The sequence below is a fragment of the Cicer arietinum genome, chromosome 8, assembly GCF_000331145.2.
Source record: "Cicer arietinum cultivar CDC Frontier isolate Library 1 chromosome 8, Cicar.CDCFrontier_v2.0, whole genome shotgun sequence".
Taxonomy (NCBI): Eukaryota; Viridiplantae; Streptophyta; class Magnoliopsida; order Fabales; family Fabaceae; genus Cicer; species Cicer arietinum.
In genome coordinates, this window is record NC_021167.2 from 3,830,924 (window position 1) to 3,852,848 (window position 21,925).

Below are 21,925 nucleotides of genomic sequence, written 5' to 3' on the forward strand. Positions count from 1 at the left end.
TCACATAAAAATAAAAATAATTATAATATACTAACTATAATTTTCTGCACATTGATATATGATATATATTAATCATTGATAAAAAAAAAATATAGAAAACATGAGATTAGATATTTATGACTGATAAATATAAATAAAAAATACAAGACATATATTTTTAATTTATTTATTAAAAATACGGAATACATATCTGTCACTGATACATATAAAATATATGATATGAATATTTATCACTCATAAATTTTGAAAAACATGAGATTAAATATTTATACTTAATAGATATAAAAAATAATATATGAAATAAATATTATTCATTGATTTATTAAAAACACATGATACATATTTGTCACTAATAAATATAAAATATACATAATAAATATTTATTGCTCATAAATATAAAAACAAACGTGGGGCATATATATATATATATATATATATATATATATATATATATTATGGTTACATACAAAATACAAGATATATAATTGTCACGGATAAATGCAGCATAAATATTTATAGCTAATATTCAAAAAACACATAAAATAAATATTTATCAATCCATAAGGTCTACTTAACTTGTAAATGTCAATATTATTAAAGAATTTTAATATAATTATTACAATATATATCAAATGGACAATTGTTAGAATATTTACATTATATTGTAGGTTGAGCAAGGACCACAAACTAACATGTGCTCATCATTTGTTTATCTCATTTTTTAAGATTAATTTTTTAAGATTAATGCTTAAATACGATATAGATCCTAAAATTATCAAAATTATATTCATACTTACATGCTCGTGAGTTTGCTTTACGCACTATATCATGAAGATAGTAATAATATGTTTGATAGAGCATGCATTTGTGAACCAATCACTGTTTATATTAACATAACAAATTCAATAATTTTGAATACGATTGATTGTATTGAAATGTCTCACATAAATTAAAGATAAACTTTCAAATAATTATATAAAGAGATATATTTTTACATTATAAATTGATTTTTTAAGAATAACATAGACAAAATATAAAACTTAATAATAAGAGTTTGAAAAATCAAGATATACTACTGACATAAATATTCTATAAAAAAAACATAGACGTAAATAATGCTTTCTTTATATATTTTTATTTTTATATTTGTGTGTGATGGGTGATTGATAAAATACCAATAAATTTTACTTTTTGATAAAATAACAATAAATTTTAGACTTAATTGCAGTTTTTGTCTCCTTATTTTAGCTAAACTACGAAAATAATTAATCAACAATTTTATTTTTATTTTTCAGTTTTGGTTCCCAAACATAATTTGGTTCAAAATTTGATGGAGTCTTGTTTTTTTGCACTTATTTAAGCGACACTATGCCTCAAGATCTCGTGGTGTCTGAAATCTATTATCATAAATGGTGTGGTGAAGCTTAACGAAAATGACAATTCATCAAGTTTTAAACTAAAATTTAGTTTGAGAGACCAAAACTAGAGAGAAATAAAACGAGAGGATTATAAAAAATTTATTTTTAAACTGCAATTTTATTTTTAAAAATGAACCGAAACTATAATTAAACCTACATTTTATTTTTAATTTATAAAAGTTTTAAGGTGTGTATATCCCCCAATCAATTGTATGTGTAATTATGATGTTAAAAGTAATTATAGTATTATAGTACCTATCCAAAAAATAATTATAACTAAAAGTCAAATTTTCTAATAACTAGTCTGTTGAGAATGGAATGATCGTATAATTCTCTATACTAAAGATTTATATAAATTAAATCTTTTATTATTTCTTTTAATTCAACTTAAAATATTATTTTTTTTGTCAAAAAAAGAAATTGGCCCAGTCTAATGTGGATCAGTCCACACTGAACCACAATTTTGTAGGTAGGATTGGAATGGTCAAAACTATTTTGGACTTAAATGGTATTAACCTAGCCCATATTTTATACGGGCTTAAACTAGTTCATTTTTTTTTTTGTTCAATAATATAAATGGTGATCTCTGTTTGAAATTTTATTTCATATCTCACAATCATACACTTATCACTATAATTTTTTTCAAATCTAAATATGCTCCTGATTTAAAAAAAAAAATCTTACTCTCACAAGATTCTAAATGTGTTTTGAAAAAAAATTAAATGTTAAATTTTTTGAAACATGCGTATTTTAAAAATTGAATTTTTTAAAACATATTTGTGTTTTAAACAGCTTAAATTAAGTTTGTCGGATTTTACTAAGGATATAATTGATAGTTATTCGGAAATGTTTTTGTAAGTTTTTTATTGTGATTTGTTTTTTGAAAAAGAAGGATAAAATTGGTGGTGGTTTGTATAAAATGTGGGTAGATATATAACTTTAGAGTATGGAGTATTATTTCTTGAAGTTTTAGTTATTTCTCCCTTAACATTTATTGATCGTTAGCACGTTTATTGATTTTTTGTTTTTTTTGTTTTTTTATTGACTTTAAGACAAATTGTGTTAAAAAACAAACTTTAAGATGGAAAAGATTTGTTTCACATGTTTTTTCAAATTTTATCACTAATATTTATATATAATACTAAATCAAGAAATAAAATATTTACTAAATATTTTTATACACTATACATATTAAAAAAAAATGAACACCTATTAATATTTCATTTTTGTTCTATCTCTTTATTATTATCACATCATTAAGATATCACATCACTGTATTTATTTACTGTATTTATTTAGTAAGTATTCTTTATTTGGAATATTTGTGTGAATTTATTAGTTGTTAGGATTCATGGGTGTAGCATTCGATATTGAGTTGGAGGAGATACTTTTTCTAATGAAAATCTAATTAACTGGTATAATTATATTCTTTTTTATAGGAGAATATTAGTGATTAATATGTAAGAAAATGAAGAAATGTTAGCAGCATAGATTAAATCTCTCACACCTTCTTCTCAATATTCCTTCGTGACAAATTGCCAACAAGAGAGGCCATATTGGCTCGCAGAAAATATATTTGCTTCAATAGTGCAGAAAATATGTCTCATATTTTCTTCACTTGTTCTGTATATAGTAATGTGTGGTTTGAAGTTTTTAAGTGTTGCACTTTTCAGCTGCCCAAATTGGATCTTTCTTGACACGAAAAAAAAATAAAAAATGTGTTATTTAATTTTGTGCACGACCGCTTGGATATTGTTGTTAGCACGTAACAGAATTATTTTCAAGGTGGGACCGTGGAGGTGGATAGTATTATTTATTAAGATATTCTTTTGGTATGGTTTATTATGAGGGAGGGTACATGTATTTATTTGAATTACTCAGATTGATTTACAAATCTAATAGGTTGTATTCTTATGCTTTAATTTTTGTAAGAGAAAGGTTAAGAAGTGTTATTAGACACTTATTAAGAAATTAAAAATGAAAATATATTTTTAGTGAATCTAAAATCTTAAAATTTTAAAAATTGATTTTTTTTTTAATTCTTTAACAAGATATGACCTTTTTATGTTTATGTGATGAGTTAGAATAATTTTTGCGCTCCATTAATACATCTTTGTTTATAAAAAAACTAATAGTGAAAATACATTGAAAATTTAAAAAATTGTGGGGTATTAAAAACTAGTATACATTCAAATTATTTAATTGGCAAAGTGTAGATTTTTTGTTTGTATAAGAAAATAAAAACATCATTTATTAGTTGAAATAATTTATTACTTTAATATAAAGCATTTATTGAATTTCAGCGATATATTAATTAACTATACGTATTACTACCGTGCTGAGTCTCCACCAAGTAAATAATGTCCAATATTTATCAAAATATTTGGTATAAAAAGGATCGAGAGCTTGCCACGTCCAGAAAATAAAGAAATAATAGAATTATATTATATACTAGAATTCCACGTTGTAAAATTTTAATTAAATTTTTTTTTTGCAAACACATCTCAAAAGAATATGAATTTAATTATAAAATTGTACAAATTTAAAAGAAATGGAGTTATGAATATAATATATTGCTTTGATTTATATATTTAGAAAGAAAAAAATCTAAACAAAAAAAATAATTAATTTGATTGAGTTTTTATAATTTTTATCATAAAATTAAATCAAATTGATGAATAGCATATTAATTGGGTTCAGTTCAATTAAGTCGATATTAATAAAAATTAACATATTTATTTTAAAGATATAGTTTAAAGAAAAATTAGATTTTTTATATTAATAAAATAATTACATAATTTTTTAATTATAATAAAAAAATAATATATAAATAATATAAAAATACTTAAATACAATTCATATTTAAAATAATACAACTAATATAGTTTAATGATTTAATTTAAATATTATTAATTAATTTTAAATGAGATAAAATTACACTCAAATCAACGTAAATTGAATTAAAAAAAATTAATATAAATAATTTCAAATTTTTTATTTAATTTATTATATATTAATTTAATTTTTATATATTTAGACGGAACTCAAACTACATAGAAACTCAAAATATATAGAGTTAAAATTTATGTTGAAAAGTATAATATATTTTTTAATTAATATATTTTGTAATTATGTTATATTATTTTTATTTAAAAAAAAACATTTAATGAGCAACTTGTGTGACTGTGACATTCCAACCAAGATCCTCAAGTGGCACCCGTGGTGTGTATCGATATCTGTAGGCCTATGCACATGCAATGCAAAAAAGAATCAAGCATCAAAAGGTTACCAGAAACTTGAATTATTGACTATGCATATCGTGGTCCTTTTTTCTCTTATGATTCTTAACTTCTAAGGAATAGACAACAACTTTAAGCTACATAAATAATAATAAAAAAATGGCGAAGCTGTACTAGTAGTAATTAAACGGAAATTAAAAATTAAAAAACTTTAGTTGAATTTCAAACAAGGCCAATTTTTATCGAGTTAAACTAAGTTAAATTCAATTCAATTCAATTCCATTTAGCCAATAAGAGATTTTTAATAGACTAACTTTGAAAATTCAGCTTCATTTACTCAATATGAGACTTCCAATAGATTAACTTTGAAAATTTCAAAATATCCAGATATGTATTATCATCATACTTATAATCATCTTTTGTTAATATTATAATATCAATTTTTAAAATGTTTTAGTTCATAGGTTCTCTTAATTTTACAGTATTGTCCACACACATATTATCCAATAATATTGAAAATGTAATGGATGCCGCATCAATAAATTATAGCTATGAAGAACGTAGTACAACAATGCAATATTTGGTGTGAATAGTAGAAATTCCAGGAATTATCGTGTCTTTAAACGTAAGTTGTGTTTAATATACTTATATTAAAATCATTTATGTTTGGGTGTCACATATAAAAGTCCTAAAAAAAATAGTTATATATAGGTTATTTTTATTTTATCCTTATGATGAAATTACAGTTTTTATATTTGATAACTTTCATTAATATGTTTTTCTATAGAATAATTAATATGTTTTAAATTAAACATTATATAAATTTGAAGTAAAGCATCAAACGAATATAATACAAAGGATCTTATATAAATTAATTAATGCAGAATATTGGCACACATATAAAGTCCAGGTGGTGTCCCACACAATCGAGTACTATTGAGAATCAAACACGTACTAGCTATGTGTGAACTCGACATTTCAAAAGCCTAGTTCATTTGCAGATCAGAATGCGACATTTCTACATGCTTATTAATGGACTAATTAACTTTGAGTATATTATTTTTAGTCTTGGTTAAATTTTTCTTGAGCTAAATTAACAATGGGATAACAACCCACGAGAATGTCTTAGCTTTGGCTACGTCTTTTTTAGGGGCATGGCCTCAGTTTGGTTTTTGTAAATAGTATTTTTGTGTTTCGTGAGTTGGTTTTAAAACTCACTTAGTTGAAGGTGTAATTGTTGCTTTGCTTTGTTGGTATGTATCGTATCATAACCTAGCATGATAATATTTTTTTTTGGCTTTATAAAAAGAAAGTGTAGGTACTTTCAAATGATTGATCTCGAACACCTAAAAAGAGTTTGAGATTCTTACAAAAGTGTCGGTTATAAATATTTGTTTTGTTTTATTTATATATTACAAAAGTAAAATAGTAAATTTATTGTGGATGGTTTAATTAAAATATCTTTTATATATAAATATATTTAAATTGTTTTTTTAAGATAAATTAATAGTATTAAAAAAATGATAAAAAATAGATTAATAATTTAAAAGTACACTTATATTTAAGGGCAATTTATTTTCAATTGATACTTATAATTAATTAAAGATAGAGGTAAGAACCTTCAAATAACTAATATTTCTTCACATTGTTTTACATTTTTAATATATGGAAATGATTTACTTTTAGAGCATATCTTAGAATTCGCCACTTCTGAATACCGATGCAGAAATGTAACCTCCACCATATTTGCATCTTTTCTTTTTTTCTTTCCCATAGGAATGTGAATAGGTGTTAGGCCAACAAAATATTGCAAGGTTTGAGTTTGTTATGTAAAATTAAAGGTTTAAATCTGAATATTATTTTTAAGTATGAGTTTAGCTTTCAAAAAATATTTGTATGGTCTAGTACTTAAAAATTTATTTTATTTTAATATTTTTAAATAAATAATTAAATTAATTAACAAATTAAAAGATCAATGAAATAAAATTATGTTTTAAGATTTAACATGTTATTTTAATAATAATATCTTTAAATATATGTTAAACATTAATGTACACTATTTTTTTTTTTTTGTGATAAAGAATGTATATTATACGGTTAAATTACTAAATGTTTGAAAATATATAATTTAACTCACAAAATTCAAAATCTATAATAATAATAATAATAATATTAAATATGATATATTTTTATTTAAGTTGCAACTTGTCAAACCTAAAGTCTTGTAGTAGTAGTATAACTCAATTTAGTTAAATAACATTCTTTTAGAAATGTTAACCTTATTTATTTAAAAACAAAACTTAATCTGTATTTGACATAGATTAATAAACTCTTATTGAAACGATTTAATCTATTATCACAGACCTCACTTTCTCCTTACATATTTAAGATACGGTAAATAGAGTCAAAGATGTTAGTTAGAAAGGCTACAAAATTTAATTTAAAGTATTAAAAGAGTGTTCATTGCAAAATAATACTAGTATTAAGGCTGTCAATTGTGACAGTATTAATCAACCCCCCTCACGCTACAACGCACTAAACCATCTGCACCTCTGCGGTATAAACTATAAAGGTTTTGTGACTTGTGATATGCTTCCAGGTTTCTATTGCTTCAAATAAATTTAAGCCTTTTTTTATTGTATTTTATTTTTTTATAGTTATTTTATAAATAAATTTTAGAAAATTCTCTTTAAAAAGAAAATTAAAAAAAAAAAGTTGTTTGATAATTATAATTTTTAAATTTTTAAATACTAAAATAGAGTTTTTAGAATGTAAATCAAACAAACTCTTATTCTCTGCGTCTCAATTCGTTTAAATTTTTATATATATATTAAAAAAAATTATTAAATTATTTATTTTAATTATTGATTAATTTTGTACTATTATCAATATAAAGTAATAAAATTTTCAAAATTATATATATAACAATTATTAAAAAATAATTAAAATTATATTAAAAATTATAAATAATATTTATTTTGAGACAGTTTCTTTTTGTTATAATAACACTTATTGTGAAAGAGAAACATGTAATTACTTAAAGTTGAAATTGATAAATATATTTGACTATGAAGACATTGATATTTATAAATCAATAAACCTAGTGTCATAGACAGAATATATAGCATGTGCGCAAGAATACACCCGCATAGAACCTATTGTTGAAAAAGATAATTTCTTCAAATTTATAAAACCTTAATATATTGATCACATCAAGACTTCAATTCTTACCAAATATTCCAAACACTCGTAACATGAGCGGTTTACATAATCTTATCTTTCAACGTCTTTTCAAATTCTAAATGTTAAAGATACATCATCTCCAAACTAAATATAAACAAGCATTTGCACGACAACAGTTCCATTTGAACCATATATCGAACTAATATCACAGACATTAAAAGTTAAAAGGAATAACTTTAAACAAATCCATACCCAAAAAGAAACTTATTATTAAAATAAAAAGAAGAAAACATTAAGCACTTCTGAAATATCTAATCAACTAAAATTTGACATACTTAATTTATAATCAAAACAAAATAGTTAACAAAACATACACACAGACACGCATTTTTTACATGGCTTTCCCTTTTATTATTATTATTATTATTATTACGGAAAGAGCTCGTGCAATGCATGGGTGCATGTTATACACGTTTGAAGATCAACGACGTCGTTCTGAGGTCCAATGAGGTAAACCAGGGCTAAAATGAACCGAAAGCACCCTAGAATCAAGAAGCTCCATTATGGGCGTGAAACTCACGCACCTAGGAACTTTATACTGATTAATCGATGCACCACGCGATATAGCATAATCCATTAACTCCTCAAACGTGCCATTTTTAACCACACGTATCTCTAACGGCCCAATCGAATTATCAGCAACTCTTCCCTGCCTATAAACCGTATTAAAACTCTCTTCCATCACCAAACAGCATTCATTCAAAACTTCATCGCTTGGAGGATTTGACGAATCCTTTATTAAAAGCTCCCAATAAATCACGTAATGTCCAGGGATCGATTTCGTTTCCGCGCGACGCTCGTATTGAATTTCTTCAACAACTCGGAAGCGTTTTCGATCGCTTTTTGAAGTTCAGATTCGTCTGTTTTATCCGCATCGATGCTCAACAACACGTTCTTACGTCTCACGAATTTGAATTGCGGGGCATTATTATGGAAACCGGTTACTTGAAGAATATCGCCAACGCGGTAACGACAAAGACCCGAGTAAGTTGTTATAATTAGTTCATAGCTTTTTCCAATTTCCACGTCAGCAAGTTCCACAAGTTTTGGTGGTGAGTCACGTGAGAGGGTAATAGGTGATGAGTCGTCATGTGGTAAAAATTCAAAGTAACCCATGTTTGGCATGATGGTGTAAGAAACTTCAGATGGCTCACTCATGGGCTTTAGGTTAAGCCCAAAGTAACACTCAGATGAAGCGTACATTGTACAAGGCTTAGGAAGCCCACCACTGTAATAATCAAGAGTTGGAATGTATTGAGCCATAGCACCTGTCACTATAACTTCAAGGTACTTTGTATTAGGCCAAATTCTTGGGATTATACGTTCCCAATTTTCTCCAGAACATTCTTTCGTTAGGAAATTCGCGAGTTCGGGATCGGGTTTCAGTATTTTGGACATGCATTCTTTGATGGATGGGTCAGTGATTTTGGGGTTTAGGGTTCCGGTGGAGATGTCATGGGCTAATTGGGCCCAATTAAGTTGAAGGAATCTAATGGCTCGAAGAAGCCCAGAAGCAAAAACAGCTCCAACTCTTAGTACTTGGTGGCGCATGATGAGCCCACATAGCATTTGAGTGTACATGCTTTGATATGAATCGAGACATAGAACGGCTTCATTTGGGCTTGTTAAAACGTTGTAAGGGTCAAATGGTCTATTCTTAAATTGTTCACTTTTGTAATAGGCTGTGAGAACTGGACGTGCTACTAAACCACTTGGAGTCTTTGTTTCTGCTTTGATAAAAAGGAAGTGAAGTGCTTTTCCTTTGTCCAAATCAGGCACATATCTGTTCAAACAAATTAAGAAACATTAGTTCATAAATAACAATTCAAACTTATAAATACTATATATTATTATAATATGATTCTCTAAATAACGACTGCATCATCACTAAATGAAAACAAAACGTACTGATCCATCACTGGCATCAGAAGACTGTACAGAAACTGACGACGGTCCATTTCTTCAGCAATTGTCGGCATCAATTTTCTCTCACCAGCTGATGTTCCTGAACTGTAATTTTCAGGTTGTTTGATTAATTAATTCACTTAATATTACGCGTTCATTGAAGCATGATTGAAAATAAATAAAGAGTTTAATACACTAATAAAGGAAGTATATATTAAAAAAAAAAAAAAGATACAATTCTTAAATGCACCGTAATATTAACAAACATGTCTTATGTTTTTTTATTTTACCACTATGTGGTGTCCAGTTTTCTCATAAATAAAAATGTATGGTCAAATAATAATATTAATGTGTCTTAAATGATTTTAAATGAAAAGTGAGATATATATGTAATTAGAGAACGGACCTAGTCAGAAATTCAGAGATTGGATGAGCGCACAAGATTGGAGAACGGTCACCATTAGCAATGCGTTGAATAAAAGGCAACACATCCTCGTAGGTTACAAGAGCAACCTTAGACTTGAACGTTTCACGGTCAGTTGCACCGTTAAGTCCAAACAGTTTCAAGTACTCTGTCTCTGCGTTTTGTTTCAGAATTTCAGCTAGAGTCCTCTCTTGGTAGGGGTCAGGGTTTTCGGTCATTTCTTCTATTAACTGAACAGGATTGAAGCTCTTCTCATCAACCGAAGAAGGAGCTACTTGAAGAAACTCAGATTCAACGGCCATGATTAACTCTTAGGATTTTGGAACAAAAGAGAAAATGAATACAAAGGAATGAAACAGAAAGAAGAAATGAGAAATAGAAAGAGTGAATGAATGAAGGAAGCGTGAAGGGGTGAGTAGTATTTATAGGTAAACAAGACCAAGATTTCAACAACTATTTTACACTCAATTTTTAATTTATTTATCTTTTTCTATCCTATCATTAATATATCACTAAATTTTTATTGATCTTTAAATTAATAATTAAATAAATCTTTATAAAAAAAATTATTTTCTATTATTACACAAATTATAATAATTAAATATTATTTATTAAAAGCGTCACTAAAATATTTTTTTTTATTATTTATTTAATATAATATTTATAAACAATAAAATAATATTTTTATTATAAATTATATTTCTAAAAATATAAAATTCGACCATTATTTTTTTAATTCATAAAAATGATTATTAATTTATTAGTTTAAGAATCAATATATGAAAGCTTTTTAATTTATAAATATACTATTAAAACTATCGTATATCACATTTATCATATTATTCTTTTAAATTTTTTTCTTATGTTAACAAGTGTCCTTAGATTAAGAGCATTTGTTTAGACAATTAAAATTGCAAATTTTACATTAAAAATAAATTTTTTAAAACATTAAAGATTAAAAAACACAATTTTCAATGTATTTTTAATATAAAATTTATATGGATCTTGGTAAGAAATAAAAAAAGAAAATTTTATATTAAACAAATCAAAATTAAAACTTAAAAAAAAAACATAAATTATCATACATTTTCAACAATAAATTTTTATATTTAAATAATTAAAAACATTTATTAGCATTTATTAATTTTTAGTTTTAACTACTTAAAAATGTCCAAAAGATATTATTAGCATCTCCTTTCTTTTTCTTTTTATTGAAGTCTTGAGTTTCAATTAATTTCCTATTTACAACCATGTCATCATATGAGTATTACGACAATGCTAATGGTTAGCCACGTTTGACAAGCCGGATCAAGTAGTACTTTTTGTAATGACGCTAAAGGATTGGATTGTGAAGGGACAAATTTTACTGTACAATTAAAAATAGAATTATGAATTTTTTAATAAACAATTTTATAAATTTCTTTACGTATCAAAAAATATGTTAATTTTTAAACGTTTGAATATATGTCCGTATGTGAAGACAAAAATAAAAAGTAATGGTTGTTGTTAAATCACGAGGAGACACTGTGGGCCATGAACACGTAGAGAGAGGGCATTATGGCCGACAAGAAGGGCCCACATGTATTGCCTAGTCAGCATGAAAGTCGTCAAAACCACGCGTCAAAACCACATGTTAATGTTAGAAAGTGATGGGGTGCCGGCTGAAACACTTCTCATAGCCCATTTAGTTTAAGCAAGAGACAGCCCAAACTTATATAAGTCAAGACTTGTCACGGCAAATAAAGAATCATTTTGTTTTTGTAAAAATATTTTGGTTAAATATCTTTTTATTATTTTTTTTTATTTATAATTTTAACTTTACTTCATGTAAAATAAAAATATAATTTTTTAATTATTACAAATTATTATATATATAGTTTTAATTCTCACTGTTAAGTGGTTATATATTTTTGAGTAATTTAAAAAAAAATTTTTCTTACTATATGGTAAATAGGAAAGGATTAACAATCAACTAACAATATGAAAAATAACGAAAACCATATACCGTTAAGCAATAGTTACATAACTTTGCTTAACATCATGATTCCTTGCCAAAAAGATATTAGCGTTAAAATTATTTCTAGTTTAAAGAATATGCTCTTGAGGATTTTTTATGCTTGTACGGATGCTATTAAAGAAGAAAGGAAAGTGAAAAAAGAAAGGAAAATATAAACGAAAATAGTTCCGTGATTGGAGAAGACTCTAAATTCCACTTATTTATTGCATTTATTTCATCGTTCTGTTAGTACATATATAGTAAAATATTTGACAACTATGAATTGTCCTACAACTAGAACAATTGTGAGTTAACACTAGTTGTATAGCTGGAGAATACAAGGATAAAATATTCTTATTTTAGTAGGTAAGCACATCACTCCTTCAACTAAGAGGTCACACAATCATTCATCTATTTGGTTTTCATCCAATGTGTGATGCTATGCTCTTTCATCTTCGGTAGCTTGTTCGAAAAAACACCCAATTGCTATATTGGAGTTTCTCTTTTCTCCTCTTATGTTTTTAAAAATCTCTAGAATACACATTTAAATTAATTTAAAAATGTTTTTTGTGTCAAAATATATCTTTCAATTGGCGAGTTAAAAGTATTGAGATTAGAAAAAAAAATCTTATTATATAATTAATATACGTTAAACTTAAATGCTTTTAGAAAAAAAAATATAGTACACAGAAAGTATATTGGGGTGTAAATAGAAACTCTCTTGCTATATAATTGAATGTGTTAATAAATTTAAATGCTTTTACATGCATGTTGTACATAATTGTTAAACTCACAATTTGATACATACTATCATATTTGTAGTACCTATTATATTACGGAGACTATGTATATTCATTCATATATAAATTAAAGTGTGAAAGGTGAAAGTAAATCATATATATGAGTAGGTGTACTTTTCCAATGGTGTAAATATAATCAGTGCTATTCATCTAAAAAAATATACTTATCTTATACTAGCATATATAATTGTCTTAGTTAAGTCATAAATAAGTACAATTTACATGCATACGTGAAATCACATGCATATTAATTGGAGCATATATGAGACTATATGTATATTCATATATACACGATATTTGGCTAAATTATTCTTATTCTTTGTCTCATGGGGGCAGAGGAAATGGACAGAAGGTGTTGGCTCCACTTTGGCACTCATTCATATAGGCGAGTAAGATGGTAAGGAATGAGGAGATTTTCTGACTTTGACCTTAGGTTTCACAATAGTTATCTTTTAAGGTACAATCTAGGAAATCATTTTTATGAAAAACAAATGTGGGGCATTGTTTGTATTATGATCAGTCATGTGTTGAACATATGAATTGTCTAATAAGAATAACATTGTAGTTTCTATTACCTATAGGGTCTTTTTTTTTGTTTTTGAGTTCAAGTGTTTCTTGTACTTAACTTTTATATAATAAATTATGAGGTTATCTAATATAGTCTTAGTTAAAATTAAAATAGTTTTCGTTATTTTTAGTAATTTTAATAAAATATTTTACTTGTTCTCTATATTTTATTATAAAACTCATTTTTTTCTATATTTATTCCACTGTTGTTTAAAAATATTAAAGACACCGACCTAAAAAAATAAATTATAGGCAATGCTTAAAAAGTGTGTTTCAAAAATATGCAATAGTTTTTTACATCCATACTTTTCAAACCGTGGTCTAAAAAAACATATGCAACGTTTTTTAAAGGTAAAACAAACAAAAAGTGAAAATCTCACGATGCATGAATGGTTTTTCAACAATTGGCATGACTGATCTGGTCCAAAGTAAAAAATGTTGCATTGTTGCTGTAGAACTTCCTTTTTACTTTTTAACATATTTATTCACAAGACCTTTATTTTTTTTTTTTTTTGTCTTATATTAACAAGACCGTTTTATTAGATACATAATATATATCACATAGAAGTATGAGCGTGCATACGACTATTTATGTGTCTAGTTGTCTAAATAAAAATAATGTTACAACAATATTTCATGCAATTTTTTAAAAATATATAATTATTCTATCGGGTAAATTTTCTTTTACAAAATTGAGTAAAAAAAATTTAAATAAAATAATGTACTTAAAGGTTAAATAGAAACGAATACAAATTTGTAAATGAAAAAATTTGATGAGAAATATGAATCCTATACATACACCGGAAAGAAAAATAGGTTGATATGATAAAAAATGAATGTACTCTTACATTAACATAAATAATTTAATTTATATATATATTGTCGATATAAAAATTATTTTTATTATTAATTAATTACGACTGTTAAATTATTAGAAATATTTGACTTTAACTAAAATTATTTTTTAAGTCATTCACATAAGTAGTTGTAATATGTTTGATAATTTAAATTTTTTCATACCATCAGTATATAACAGTTAAACTTTAACACAAAAATGATCACATGCATCACAAAAAGAAAATCTTAAAAAACATAATGAAGGGCAAGACTCGAGTTAAAAAAAAACGAAGGACAGGAGTGTAATCCAAGGGTCGTGCTAACTAAAAGGAAACTTTTTTAATACCGTCATGCTACCATCTGTATTAAAAGTAAATGTTAAAAGATTCTACAGATAGTAATTATATTTAAGAAAAAATAAAATGTATAATTTTTGAAGAAAAATAATACAATTTTTAATACAAAATTTATATTTTAGTATATTAACATATACTATAAAGACACATGTTAATATTTTCCTTATAAATAATCATAACGATTCTTGTAAAAACACATCAAAATTTAAACTTTCAAGAGATTACATGTACACTTTCAATGAGAATTATAAATAAATTTTTCTTGTGGTTTCTTAACACATGTCTTCAAGAGGTTTCTTAGCATTTGCATTAAAAGAAAAAAAATTGTTTACTGACATTATAAATTAATACGAGTGTTTGATTGTATAATTATACTACATAATTATAACTTTTATAAATTATGAATTATATAATCAATAATTTATATTAATTGATGATGTACAATTGTTTGCAGTGTCACTACTTACATATTAAACTATTGCATTAATTCAATAAAAATTTAATAAGTATACACTTCAAATATAAAATTATTTTACCGCAACACCTAATTACAATATATATACGGTTACACTAACATCCAACCACAACAATTAATTATACAGTTATTCTATCATAATATTACAATAATATAAAGACTTATCAAAATTAATATTCCTTCTATCTCAAAAATTTAAACCAAGTATATCTATTTTGTTTGATCTAATTATTATGAGATAATAATTCTCAATATAATTATCTAACTTTACTACATCTCTTTTCGGTGTGCATAGTCCCTTTTCTCATCCAATAATTAACATTGCACCTAGAATGGCAAAAGCTGCAAAACAAGTAGAATTTAGAATAACAAAAAGTGAAAAAAAGGAGATATTCACGTTGAAGATGTCATAATTACTAAGTTTGAATATGCGCATTTATTTGATCGCATTTTCTTCTATTAATTTTTTCATGAAATATTTTTTATGTATTGTTTTTTTTATAATTAATTATTAATTTTGTTAAAACGATATTTAAACCAATAAACTTTTTATCATTCAAATCTTTGTGTTCTTTTTCCGTATTCTTGACCATGAATTTGAAAGTTCCTAACTAAATTTCAGTCGGAGAAATTGAGATCATAAAGAGTTAGGGGCATTGAACAAGTCACTTACGTTACGTCGGATGTGATATAAAACAACAATAAACAACAAAGGTTAATTCATAACATTGACCTGATCAAACTTCCCTTCGTGCAACAAAATTAAGAACACATGCTCAAATTCCTCACAGGCCTAATTTTATTGACTCGAATGGATTTTACGTGAACATTATGGATTATACAATATGGATCATACTTGTCTTTTTTGCTTATAATATATAATATTGTAGTTATAAAATATATTAAATTAGTAATATAGTCCTCCTAAATGTAATAACTTGAATCCCATTGAACTCTATGTTGTTCAATGATACATATGTAATTTTCCTAAGATATTATGATATCGAGACATGTCAATTGATATGTTAATTCGAACAATATTATTCCAACTTAGTCTTTTAAGTAACATTAAAGCTAATGGTTAAAAAAAAATGTAACTTATAACATCAATACGGTAAGATAACAAATTTAAAGAATAAATCTGGTAATGAGTAAAATTTTAAGGACATCCATAAATTCATTTTTCTGAGTTATAAGAACTCTAAAATTTTTATTTTTAGATTTTTTACTTTTAATACAAATTACTTAAAAAATATTTTTTATTTTTATAATTTATCACATCAACGCCGTTATTTATGTGTCAGTTATGTAAATGAGTTCGTAACATAAAAGCTTATATAGAAAACAAAATTTTAAATGATCAAATAAGGAAGAAAAAAAACTTAAAGGATCTAAATACAAATTACATTAAATTTAAAAGATGAAAGATGTATTTTTGCCTTTCCATTATTTAAAATTAAGTAAAACCTTTAAATGATTCATTCGGATATAAGGTTGATTCTTGTGTTTTACTTATTATTCCCACCTAAAACCACATTTTTTAGGTATGGTTTACTTTAAAGCCTTGTGTATAACTGGTCATAGTTTTTTTATTAAAAGATGTCTCAATGAGTTGAAAAATATGATTATTGCTTGTAAATCACTGTTAACTTCAATTTCCAAATAACATAAACTTTTCTGTCAATAGAACATTTTTCATACATATATCATTTTGTTTATTACTTCCTTCTGTCTTATTTACAATAGAATTTTTGGAGAAATTTTTAATTCTGTATATAAAAGAAAATTATGATTTTTAATTTGTATTTATTGTTTAAATTACTTTTTTAATATAACTAATGAGTATTTAATATCTTATAATTTTCAATATATATATATATATAAATTAATTTTGTTATGAGATCAGCTGTGGTATTTATTTTGCTTTCATTTGGGTCGTGAATAAATGCATTGGATCTAACAAGATAACTGTTCGAAAGGGAATTGATTAATTTAGCAAGGTTGCTTGTTGAATACTATGTGGGAGTTGTTATGTATAGGCCAATAAGAAAAGACATAGGGCTTTAAATTAGTAATTTGTTTCCCTTTCCAAGTTAACAATTTCCTTCCTATATTATATACATTAAAAAAATTCCTTCCTATTGTATTTGGTGTAAAAATAAGGTGAGTTAGAACATTAGACAGTTAAATTTTAGGACATTGAAAGCTAGATGAACACAAATTGAGCGACAACCCGACAAGTGTTATGTAATCAGTGCAAATTATCTTAAGAACAAATAGGATGAAGAATATTTAAATGGGCCATTCATAGGGATTACATAGCTAATCATGCAATAATTTGATGATTCCTTATTAAGATTAATATTTTACTATGTCGTTGTCATTAATTTTTGAAAAAGGTGAATAAAAACTAGTATTAAGTCACTTTCAAGGAAAAAAAATTATTAATTTCGATTCCCTCGGTCTTATCAAATATCAAGAAAAATTTCAGTGAAGAATCTTATCCATGTGTGTAGTTAGTGTTTAGATAAAAAAAGAAATTGATGTAAAGGAGGGGTAAGTAAAAAATTTGTTTAAAAATATTAGAGCTGACGAATTGTCTTGAGGAGGATAGAATAATATCCACAATGAAAATTGAAAAATAAGCTGCGTGGGAAACACGATTGGTTTATCACTGACTTTTTTTACATTATTATCATTTTGCATACTATTACTTGGGTTCTTGGTTCGACCATCAATTTCTTTTTATAAGTGATCTGCATAAATTTATTTGGTGAATAAACAGTTCTATGTTTTGATAACTGTAAAATTAATTTAAATATGTTTGATTGTTTTTAGTAGAACCAATTTTATGAGATTTGTAACTTTTGCATTCATTATATAGATATTTATAGATATAATTTAGGAATTACTAACATAATAACAAAGTGACTTTACTGCGTGATTTGATTAGATGTTTTTCTATAAAAAAAATTATTGAAAACAACAAAACAGAAACAGAAATTTGTAAATTATTTGATTGGAAGAGATTAATTGTTATGCATCCACGTTATAAATTTTTAATATACGTAAATATATGTATATGCATCCAACTAAAATACATAGTAGCGTAACTTTGTAAGATTAATTCATCTGAGTGAAAAAATTCATAAATGACATTGATATCACTTAAAAAAAAAATTAATTCCGATTGTGCTCAATTAGCAAATGTTAGGTTAACAATTTCAATTCGAGAACTTTATTATATCTTCTATAAATAAAAATATAATAAGAAAAACTCAAATTTTACTATTTACTTGAATGAAAAATAAAATAATAATAATAATAACCTTGGTACAATTACTATTTTTTTTATTATTAGGAATCAAACACGATTACTTCAGAAGTTTAGAACACTCACAACATTGCACATCCACCACTAATACATGTCCATGGTGAGTAATATATTTTCATTCTTAATTAATTGGAAAAACAGTCTATACTACAAAATATATAGTTAAATTTAATTAAAAAAAGTGTGAATTAGTTTATTAAATTTTTGCAAAAAAAAAAAACATTAATATGAGCTTCGGAAAAAAATATTTCTTCTGAAGCCAAGAGGAAATTTTTATATGTCTATTTTATCCAATTCATCATTTTTTATCATTTGTCTTTTGAAGCAATATGTTATGGAATAACAGAAACTATTATCTCATTAAAAAGAGATAGTCAAAGACTATTTATACAAATTATTTACGACCAATTATCAGTTATCATACTAATTACAATGAGATAAAAAAAGAGACAATAGTTACAGTAGAAAAACAAACTAAATTGAAAATTGATTAAGTAAGAGTATCTTCATCATGCCTTCGCAAACTGGAACCATATATGTCAATGAAGGAACATGTAAAAGACGAATGACGCCATTCTACAATTTCTCACAAACCAAATGACATTCTAACTCAATATGTTTTGTTAGTTCATGAAAGATAGGATTCCGAGCAATCTGAAGAGCAATAAATAACAGTCTACTTGTTAGACTTCCATGAAATAAGAGAAGAACCAAGAAATATGGAGAAATCGGTAACTAATTTTTTGGAATCAGGGCATGCTGCCCAGTCACTGTCGCTAAAAGCTGAAATGTTGAAGAAAAAGAAGAGAAGAATAAACCTTTCCTACAACAACCCTTAATATAATGAAGAATACGAAAAACAACAAGATAATGTGAAGACATATGATTTGATACATATTGGCTAAGTTTGTGAATAAAGACAGAGAGATCTGGCTTGATATGTGTGAGAGAAAGCAAACGAAGAATGAGTTTGTGGTACTGTTTTTTATCTGTATAAGTTGAGCCATCATCTTTAGACAACTTCAAATTTGCCAGCATATGAGTAGAGATAGGCTGGCAATATAGAAGTCACATGTCATAAAGCAATTCCAAGGCGTATTTTCCTTGATTCAATGAGCTACACTACTTTGAATGAGCCATTTCAAGACCAAAGAATAATAAGATAAAGATTGATCATAACCCAAAAAAATGAGGATTGAAGTAAGCTTATGAAGGGGAGTCAATACTAGGCGGAAGTTGCATATAAACGTCCTTTTGAAAATACCCATTTAAAAAAGCGTTGTTGACGTCTAATTGATGTAAATGCCAAAGCTTGACAGTAGCGACAAACAAAACTAATCTGAGAGTTGTAATTTTTGCAACAGAAAAAAGTTTCTAAAAAATCAACTCCTTGAAGTTAAGTGTACTCCTTTGCAACAACAGTGGAACGTTAAAACATCTCACATGTATCACTGAGCCAAATATTTGTGCAGATATTCTTGTTAATATGAGATGAAGTCCTAGTAGTGACCCTTAAAATTTTCTTAACCACCTCAAGAAGTGGTTTAGGTTCTAGCCGATGATTTTCGAGGTGTTTCTTTCTCATGAATAGTTTCCTTGTAATTATTTCTTGTTTTTTTTTTGCTTCATTCCACTTTTTACTTAAAAATAAATAATCTGAGTAAATAGATAAATATACTATGTAGAGAGTACACGATAGAATCCTAAAGGTAATTTGATCCAAAAATACAAATAAGTGATGCATCATACATTACATGTGAAAGTTTGCAAGATAGATGGAAGAGTGTCAAATAAGAATGGAAATTGTAATTTATACATATTTATAAATATATATATTTGTATCCCATTAAATTCAATTTCAACTCCAAAAAATATATATATTCGTATCCCATTAATTTCCATTTTTTTCAAGTTTTTTTTTAAAATTAAACATTGTCTATCTAAAAACATTTTATTTTATTTTTTTAAAACACATTTATGTATCAAAAAACTTTTTATTAGAGTTTTTCAAAATGCAAATGTATTCCAGAAAACTTGAATAAAAAAAACTTGAAAGCACAAATATTTCTAAAAAATTCAAATTTTATATTTGATAAAAAACTTTTTTTAAATTTCCCAAATACATTTGTGTTCTAAAAATATTTTTTCCAAATTTTTCAGAGCACAAAAATTTACTGAAAAAACATAAAAAATGTCTTTTTTTTTAAAAAAAAAATAGAATAGAATAAATTTTTTATTATAATGTGTGATAGGTGTTTAAATTTGGGGGTATGAAGTAAAATCTTAGATAATAATTCATTAAAAGCAAACTGAAACTCAAGAGAGAACAACCTATTTGCCCAATCTGAAGAAACATTCAGTCCAAATACAAGTAGAGCTAACCCAATTAATTCACACTAAAAGATGGAGCAGGTAAAGGTAGCCAATATTCTGCAGTGCACTATTTTTGTTATCTTCTAGAAAGTTTGATATACTTCAGCAACCTTTGTTGTTCAGCAAGGTGTAAATCTGACTGTACAATCAACTCTATTTTTACGTGCAAATTGAGATCAAACCTAGAAGCTTGATTATAAAGCATCTCAAACTAGTCTGCAACCCGACAAATGCATCCTAAAATGTAAAGTAGCGACCCAAATAGTTTCCCCATTAACTTATTTCGCTACAGGTTTTTACATGATACATCAACAAAACACAACCTCGCACTATTTTATCTCTAATGCCTATCTAAAATCAATCAAAGACCAAATTAACATTAACTGACAATTTCAAGGGACTATTTTGAGACAAACTCCAATTGTAAACACTCCTATTTTTCTCTCTTCTACCCTCTCTATCTTCTTCTTCTTCCTATTTTTCTCTCTGTCTCTCTTTTAAACAAATTTTCATATATTAATTGCATACAAATCTTTACAATCTGACTCGGTGGTGAGAAGCATTTGCCAATTTGATCGATGGTTACAATTTTAAGTACATTCAATCAATATAGTCACCAGGTGTAAGTGTTACAGTAAAGACGACAAAACTCTTGTATCAAAATAACAGAAGAAAATAGGACAAAACTCTGTAATGGCTTACAAGAATCCAAAACTGTATATGTCATTTGATAAACGCACCAAGCATTTCTTGGGTAAGAAAGGAGGCTACAGTACACGTGCAGACTGAACTATCCATGCTTAGTATCAAAAGAATATGCCAATATGGTATGGTATACATAGAATGAACTTGTAAGTAGGCAACAGGAACTATAATTCAACCAAATTATAAAACATTTCATTTTTTATCAAAAACAAAACCATTGCAACTGCTCATATGACGGGGAGACACTACCAAC

At 25.9% G+C, this 21,925-nt stretch overlaps 1 protein-coding gene across 1 annotated transcript; it reads right to left on the minus strand.

The window, feature by feature from the left end:
• Positions 1 to 8,089: 8,089 nt before the first annotated feature.
• Positions 8,090 to 10,625, minus strand: LOC101504566 (probable indole-3-acetic acid-amido synthetase GH3.1). The gene is given in 4 exon segments (XM_012718987.3): positions 8,090 to 8,707; positions 8,710 to 9,683; positions 9,809 to 9,910; positions 10,212 to 10,625. Coding segments are annotated over 4 exon segments (1,782 nt in total). The 5' UTR covers positions 10,532 to 10,625; the 3' UTR covers positions 8,090 to 8,321.
• Between the last annotated feature and the right edge of the window lie 11,300 nt (positions 10,626 to 21,925).